The sequence below is a fragment of the Entelurus aequoreus genome, linkage group LG09 (genome assembly GCF_033978785.1).
Source record: "Entelurus aequoreus isolate RoL-2023_Sb linkage group LG09, RoL_Eaeq_v1.1, whole genome shotgun sequence".
NCBI lineage: Eukaryota > Metazoa > Chordata > Actinopteri > Syngnathiformes > Syngnathidae > Entelurus > Entelurus aequoreus.
Window position 1 is genome coordinate 78,387,059 of NC_084739.1, and position 9,275 is coordinate 78,396,333.

The following is a 9,275-nucleotide window of genomic DNA, read 5'->3' on the forward strand; positions in this document are numbered from 1 at the left end:
GGCAAGTATGACCTAATGTTGTGACCAGCAAGCTACCGATCAATACGGCAACATCGGTCGTGGCCAACCTGCTCGAGCTCAACGCACACGCAAACCCTTGAAGGTTCAAAACAATTTGTGTGTAAGCGTGCGTGTAGGAATGAACGTGCGGCGACTCATACAAACCTGTAAGCGGCCTCGCCCTGCTCTTTCCTTCAAAGGTTAGTGCGATGAGGAGGAGGAGACAAAGGGAGAGAAGTCAGTCTTCCAGAGGATTAAAAAATTGCCTCTACCAGAGAACATTCCGCTAAGGAGGCCAAGAAAGTAACGCATGCAAGCTGTGAACCGTGCACAAGGAGAAGAGTGGAAAGGCGTGGGAACCGGCGGAGGTATAAGGGCGAGGATGTTGCGTGTGGACGAGGCCTCGCGTGGAACGCTTGCGGGGTGAAAAAAAACCCCCCGTCCAAAACAACAAAGGAAGCGCCAAAGCTAATATGTGCTAGCTGAACATAATAACTTGTAGTCAACACAGCACATCTTTGTCTGGTGTTCTCGCTTCTGGTCTGACTTGAATTACACTTACTGCTTTGGCCACTTCATTAGGTACACGTGCGGAATATGCAGACAGAAACTCTGCCCGTGCAAGGAAAACAATGCTCACTTGGAGATTTAACATTGTGGTTACTCAGTGTTTCCCCCACAGGACTGCAATCTATTTGGGGCAAGTCGACGCCCACGCCGTCCGATTTGGATAGTTGGCCGTCACGCATGTGCATGTAATTGCAACGGACGCCGGGGGTCGACAAAAAGCGAGCAGGAGGCGATTGCCTTTTGAACTGCAAATGAGACTCCTTGTCGCTTATTTGCGAGACGGAGACGCTTGATTTCAGCACAGCACCCGCTGCTCGTTGAGAAGAGCGATACATGCGTTATTTTTTTGGTTCAATAGGACCAGAAAAAGTCGCTAGATTTTTCGTTGGTTGTTTGGTGGCTAAAGACAATCTAGCGCAGGGGTGTCAAACTCGTTTCAATTGAGGGCCATATCACAGTTATGTTTCTAACAGTGAATTATATGGTTACACAATTGCCTATGCATTTGATGAGTTGTTTTTTATGTACAACAATGTAAAAAAAAGGGGTAGATTTTACAGTAAAAAAACTGACAGGTCAGTCGCAAAAAGTCGTGTTTTTTTCTGCATGTTACTGTAAATGGGAAAAACAGTACCACTGTTTTGCACGGTACAAAACTGGCAGCTCAGTCAATAGAATGTTACAGTGTTTTTTTTACTGTAAATACAAAACTGCATTTTTACAGTAAAATTCTGGCAATTTAGCTGCCGGATTTTACCGTAAAAACGACAACTATAGATTTTACCGGTACTATTGTAAAATAGCAGAACAGTACTACCGTATTTTACAGTAAAAAACTGGTAGCTCAGTTGCCAGCATTTTATGGTCAAAAAACAGTGGTACTGTTTTATTCATGTACAGTAAAATGCTGTAAAACCAGAGTGAATTTCATTAAGTCGCTGTAAAATCTATTTATTAAATTTGACAATTGGATGAATAACTTGCTTTGAAATCATAAGTCAAGCAGATAAAAAGTATTTATTTCTAGTTGAACAAAAACATTGTTTGAATGTATGATCATATATTTGTTACATTATAATATTTATGTTTAAGAAATATGCAATTGCATTGAGTACATGTATTTTTTCTTAAAATACAAAAAACTAATACATTTAGTGAGAAAATATAAAGTACTTTAATGACGCATATAATTTCCAGGCTTTCGAGGGCTAAATAAAATAATGTCGCGGGCCAAATCTGGCCCCCGGGCCTTGAGTTTGACACCTGTGATCCAGCGGGATCAGAATACTTGACCAAGTCGCTACACTGATCTCTCCAGCTGCGCTCACATACAGTCCCATTATAATGTGTTAATGAAATAAGGAGAGTTTGCAGTGATGTATAAATGTACGAGGACATTCTGATAGACGTTGCAAATATTTTGGTTACCTTTTTTAGATATACTGTATACTGAGGGTGATATTAATATTAGTAAAAAGTATCAAATTTTTTCTGCTCCCATCTAAAATTTCCGATGTTTACTTGTGCAGAGACAGCTAACATCTCAATGTCCTCCAATAAAAACATAAGGTTGGTCTCTTCTTCAATCTTAGTCATTTACAAAAGGTAAACATGCTAGGCTATGGGCTACAAGGAGCCCAGCAGCTACACAACAGCTCAGCACGCAATAGCCCACAAGCTGGACATAAGTATACATTTCTCTTAGAGCGCAATATTGCAGTCTAGAACAGCACATTTGTCAATATAAACAATTATCAAATAATTATAGTTACAAATTACTGACACATGCATAGTGTCCAAGGCAGAAGCGTATTAGAAAGTGTTCATTAAAAAACATATCCGCACTATTTAATGTATTGGGTCATTAGTTTAAAATAAAATACCACTCCATTTCAACTTAAAGACAGCCTTAGTCAATTCCAGCCGGTTGAAAATAAATAGGTTAGTGTTTTTCATACCTACCAATGGTCTTTGATTAATTTCACTTGATCAAACCTACACTACACTACAAAATAACATAAATGCTCAAGGTTCCAATATCAGTATGGTATCACAAGTAGAACAGTTGTATCGGGACGGAAAAGTAGAGACAGTTGTCAGTTTGATGGAGGGCACCAAAATCATAAATATATTAATATACAAACAAATAACAGTATTCATGTATGGATGCTATTAAGGGTCAGTTATAAAGACAAATACATAACAATAATATTGTAAATATGTCAACGTCATTATCCTTTTTATAGTTGTAGAAATAATCATTATTAAGTCCTGCAAATGATCAGTATTATTTATAATGCATTTCTATTTAAAGGGGTCATATCATGTTTTTTTTTCTTCTACATTTAAAACATTTCCTTGTGGTCTACAGAACAACGTAATGATGGTTCTTTGGTGAAAAACGTGCATATATTTTGTGGACCTATTTTCAAGCCATTTTTTTCTCCCTTTCAAAAGAGTTTATTTTGAGAGACTGAGTTGTTAGATGCAAATCCACCTCTCCACACCACGCCCGCTCACGCTGAGTGAGCTTTCGCCCCTGCCCAGCAGAAATGTTTTGTAGTTTTTTAGCTTTCTTGCTTTCATTGCGCATGGTGAACGCCACAAGTCATCTGTTTTGAAAACATATTTATTGACAATAAAAATATTTTCTGTTATATATCATGTAAATAACTCCGCTGTAAACAATAGAGGCTGAAGGCTATAAGCTACGCTAGGAGCAACATCGCAAACGTAATAACGTATTATATGACTTACTCGTCCATTGTCAAACACTGTAGGCACTGATCCTACTTAAAGTAGTTTTTTTTTAGTTTTTCATTCTGTATTTTTCTATAATAATAAAATAGAAGGCTAAGCTGGCTACACAACAACTCGAGCCAACATAAATAATGTATCATTCACACACTTCAAAGCTACTGTTATTGCTTACCGTTTCATTGTCTCCTCCATTGTCGTAAATAGATTAATAGCTTTTAAAAAATCTATTAAAATGCATTTAAAAATGTTTTTAATGATAAAAATCAATTTTAAAAAGACGTTTTTAGGCTATCTCCAATCGACCAGAATGAGCTTTTATGAAAAAGTTTCATTATAATTATTATACTAAACATTCTGTTGTAGTAATCGAGAATTATAATGGATCCATTATTGATTCAACACAATTCTCGATTGTTGTAATAATCGAGAATTGTGTTGAATCGATAATGCATCCATTATCGATTCAACACAATTCTCGATTATTACAACAAATTGTTTAGTATAATTATAATGAAACCTTTTCAAAAAAGCTCATTCTGGTCGATTAGAGATGGCCTAAAAACGTATTTTTAAAATTGATTGTTATCATTCAAAAAAATTGTAAATGCATTTTAATAGATTTTTTAAAAACTATTAATCGATTTAAAATCTATTTACGGAAATGGAAGAGACAATGAAACAGTAAGCAATAACAGTAGCTTTGAAGTGTGTGAATGATACATTATTTATGTTGGCTCGAGTTGTTGTGTAGCCAGCTTAGCCTTCTATTCTATTATTATAGAAAAAAAAAGAATGAAAAACAAAAAAAAATACTTTAAGTAGGATCAGTTTGACAATGGACGAGTAAGTCATATTATACTTTATTACGTTTGTGATATTGCGCCTAGCGTAGCTTAACCTACTCAGTGAATGGAATTGGAATCATATTGAATGGTTAAGTGCCCAAAGAGTCACAGCCATACCGCATAGTGTTGTCGCGCACACGTTAGCAATTTAAGGTAACCAAAATAATAGTACAATCCGTACAGAAACGACAACATTTTAGCTCCAAGCACGGCTCTCTAAGTAGTTCCTTGTTGAACGTGCAGACGTTCCCAAAGTTGTGGTACGTGAGAAGGGCGTCCCTGGCGAAATGGCGGGAAAAGTGGCGCATGCGTGGCCCAACAAGCCAGAGACGGGAAGGGTGAAGAGTCACGTGCACCGACATAGTCGTCACGAGGTGAAAAGATGGAGGTGTAGGAAGACGGGTCTGCGCCGAGCGGCGGCAGCTGAGGAGCAGACGTGAGGCGAAAGGATGGGCTTTGAGCAGCAGCGGCCATGTTTGTAAGTCAGTAAGTGAGGTCACCTACTTGGCGGGGCTGCAGGTATGCAACGCCTTCAAATGAGGCTTCCAGGTAGCAATGGAAACCGAGTTCTCATCGGCAGCGTAACTACGCCAGACACACTACGTGCAGAGTCGAGAGAGGAGGGATGAGGTCATGATTGAAAACGGAAAACAGGGCCAAAGGGGGGAAGGAGGGAAGAGGGGGCAAGGGGGGAGGGGTCACAAGGTGATGGAGTTGAAGTAGTGAGAGGAGGAACAAAGAGAAAAAGCTGATTAGGTTCTTTTGGGATGGCAGTACTGTTGATGCACCGTGTGTGTGTGTGTGTGTGTGTGTGTGTGTGTGTGTGTGTGTGTGTGTGTGTGTGGATGGGGGGGGGGCGGGTTGTCGGAAGGAGGAGGCGGTGGTGGGTGAAGAGTGGGTTGGGGTGGTGGGGATACATGCCTGAAGGGGGGGAGGGCGCTTTGGTAGTGATGCCAGGTGGCTCGGAGGTAGGGACGAGCGCCGTCAGTGGAGTACAGACGCCAAGCCGCCTGGTGGAGGACCACATGACACAAACACACACAAAGACGACACAGAGGGGCAATGGCAAAGAGGTGGTGAGGCAAAAGGGAATGTGAAATATGTGATCATGTGACGTGAATCATGGCGTCCTGACTATGTCACCAGCCGGCAGCCATGTTGGAGGTCTTGGCCTCACTTTTCATATTGAATCCTTAAACCAGGGAGCTCGGGCGTTTTCAGTTTGGCCCGCAAGACATCACATGTTTAGTAAGGAGTCATTTTTGGGGGATATCTGATCAACTGATTGTTACAAATGTAGTAGATCAGGTCAATGGCTATGGATAGTGGGTTAAAATGCACACAGCACAGTATTAACTTGTATGACCCAATCCCAACAACCTTCCTTACTCATTGCGCAAAAAATATAAACCAATGCAACCAGCACAAAAAGCCAACACACCTGGTCACGCATAACAGTGTTATAAAAAAACGTACCAAAGGGACAAACGGTAGAAAATAGATGGATATTTCTGATTGATTACAAAACTTTGAGGAGGTTGTCACAGAAATAAACAAGGTAGGAGTCGAACTTCCACATACTCTTAATATCCAATTATATATCTATCATATTTATATAATATGTACACACATATATATATATATATATATGTATAGGATATATATAAACATATATATTAAAAACACAATTTTTTATTTATTCTGATTCTAAATTGATTGATGACTTTCGAAAAAAAATATATATATACTGTATATATGTGTGTGTATATATATATATATACACATACATACATATAAAAATATAATAAACATTTGTTTTTAAATAAAACATTTTGGGAATAAAAACAGTAAACAACTATGATAGATACTACTATTATTATCATTATTGATACTGTTGCTTTTATACATTTTTGGTTGTCCTATTTTATAGTATTTTATTTATTATGTATTCCAATTGCATGTTTTCTGAATTGCTGTGTAAATTTTTATCCTAAGTATTGTAAACCTAGGATTTGGTTGGAGTTCTTCTAGTTTCTCTTATTAGAGTAACATTCTGTGATTTTTGTAAATAAAATAAAAAAACATTTTCAAACAGACGTTGTTTTAGGCCAACACTGCACGTATAAGTCTTATTTCAGTAGCAACGACCAACAATACTCATCTTGTAAACTGAATGTTAACCAACTATTAGCGATATTATTATAACGCAGAGGAACTACTTTTAGCGGCGCTGTGATCACAGAGGTCGGACTAGCTAATGCAGCTTTTGCCATACTAAACTGCTGCATCGCCTCTGAGTTGGAAAAAGTTATTTGTAGATTATAAATCATTTCTTTCAACTGGATAGTAGATGGACTTCCATTAGCTCCATTGTCAGCTGACTTTTGCTAACGTTTATTTATGATTTAGAATGCATCCATCCATTTTCTACTGCTTGTCCCAATCGGGGTCGCGGGGGTGCTGGAGTCTATCTCAGCTGATTTAGAATGCATAAAAAAGGAAAAACATATGTGTTTTTGTCTTATATAAGGATTGTGAATAATAGGCACGATTCCAAAAAAAAGTGCAGTTCCCCTTTAATAAAATGGTTGACATAGATGCTTTATTGAGATATTTTGTGAAAAATCCTAGAAAATCCTGAAATGGAACGCAAAAGGGGCTTTGATGTTAACCACTAAGCAGTTGAATTTTGTCAATATTTAGTATTTTTAAGTGACGTGAAATAAGGAAAGTTTCCTGTCGGGTTGGAAAAACAACTCCGAACATTGTAATATGCATGCCAGGCCAGTAGATGTCCCTGTGTAATGAAACATTACACATTAGAATTTAAGGTGTGGCTCTCTCCCAAGTTCATGACTGTTTTCAGTGTTAACGTTAAAAAAACGGCATCCTTTTTAAACTATTAAACCATTTTAAGTGTCTTTGTAAAAGTAAACAAATGGTTACAAGTCACATTTTTGGTGGATTTTCCAGTAAACAAAGACGTCACACTCTCTCCCCGCAAAGTTTTGCTGGAAAGTTTCAGTAGTTTTTCCTGTAATCCTGCTACCTTACAAACAAACAACAACTGTGATGCTGAACGGCGCCAAATGGGAATCAAACATCTGCAGGCCATCCAGGCAGCCCGCCTCCCTGGTCATATTTTGTCATGCAGTGTGCATTTTGCAGCATGTGTCAACACACACTAATGGCGCCCGGCTAGTGACAAGTCCAGAATGCCCTCACGGAACCACGACAGAGGGCGGGAACACTGCTGCCAATCAGCTGGCAGGAGCAGGTCACTTTGATGCCGCTTTGGAGTCATTTGGTCTTCATATCGTCCTGTTTTAAAAGCTACCACTGATGGCTAATTAGTCCGAATGGACCAGCTGCCGCTGCTACATCAGCGTTGGCGGCGTGCTGACAGCGGTAATTTCCCGCCCCCGCAGCACACAACGGGCCTAAACACACTGAGGGTGGCGGTATGGAGAAATGTGTGTGTGATGAAGGAGTGTCAGGTGAGCGGCTTCATCACATTTAAACACAATAAGTCTGCTCCCAAGATTATTTTCACCTGCCGGGGAAAAGATTTATGAGCTTGCAGGAGAAAGAGAGGCAAAGAACGACACACACACACACACAGGCACGCACACATGGACACACGCACGCACGCACGTACGCACACACGCACGTACGCACACTAAATGTAACTTATCGAAGTAAATGTGAATATATCTGTTTTTTCAATGTTCAAGCCTTCACACAAATAATAACTAATATTATTAATACTAATACTGAACTAATTTTTCAACTACTACTGTTATTATTTATAATACATCGCACTTATATAGCGCTTCTTTAGATACTGAAATACAATTATATAATAATTTTTAAAAAGCACTAATCCCTTTTATAATATTATTCAAACAATTTACAGTATACAGTAAAATAAATAGAAATAAAATAAAAAATAAACAAAATTAAATACATATAGTTTCTTTAATCATATTATACATCATATCATTTTACACTTTTATTAAGATATTTTGCACATTTTTTATTGTATTCATATCATACAGTATTTTAATAATTATGAACATCATGTTTTAATATTTTTTTATTATAATAACATGATAATAATACATCAGATTTGTGTAGCGCTTCTCTAGGTACTGAAATATACTAAAATAACACTACAAATCACTAATTATGTTGACAATATTATTATGAACACAAAATATACTGTGGTAAACACTAAACAAATAAAAATAAATGATTAACATAAATTAATATATTTATATATCATATTGTATTGTATACTATACATTGTTTCAATAAAATTAACAGTGTGTCTTAATATTGTTTGTTATTAAAAAAATATAATTTAAAATTACATTAAAAATGAGCAAATATTATATATATTTGCTCATTTGTGTATATATATATATATATATATATATATATATATATATATATATATATATATTTATATATATATGTCTTAATTAGATTATCCAAAAAAAAATAGTGCTCGATACCGTGGTAGAGCGTAATATGTATGTGTGGGAAAAAAATCACAAGACTATTTCATCTCTACAGGCCTGTTTCATGAGGGTTTCCTCAATCGTCAGGAGATTTTAATGGAAGCATTCACATACCATGGTTTATATAGGGCACAGAGCGGGTGGGTACAGGCAGGCGTAGGGGCGTGGTGATTGGCTCATGTGTTACCTAGGAGGTGTTTCCTTCTGTGACGGCATGCTGATACAATTTCGCTGCGCTTGTTGAGGGATGACAAGTCTGGACTGTATATAATAAACAGTTTCTCTTTTAAGCATAGGTTGCATCTTTTATTACCACTGTTGTAAGGTGTGCTGGATGCAAGAATTTGCCATGTTATCGAATATTCAACATTATTGTCTTTGAGATTCCAAATGTGTTTACTGAGTTCTGTAGTGTTCCGCAAGGTTTTGCTTCTGAAAGAGGCTTTGTGATTGTTCCACCTGGTTTTGAATGCTCCCTCAGTTAATCCTACATATGTGTCGGATGTGTTAATGTCCTTGCGTGTTACCTTTGCTTGGTAAACAACTGATGGTTGTAAGCACCCCCCGTTGAGAGGGC

General features: G+C 37.7%; 1 protein-coding gene across 1 annotated transcript in view; it reads right to left on the bottom strand.

The window, feature by feature from the left end:
• Positions 1–9,275, bottom strand: part of kcnq5a (potassium voltage-gated channel, KQT-like subfamily, member 5a) — a 218,619-nt gene that overhangs the window by 37,586 nt on the left and 171,758 nt on the right. The window contains exon 8 of the mRNA XM_062059509.1: positions 5,097–5,185. Coding sequence (XP_061915493.1) covers positions 5,097–5,185 — 89 coding nt within the window. The remainder of the gene's footprint in view (positions 1–5,096; positions 5,186–9,275) is intronic.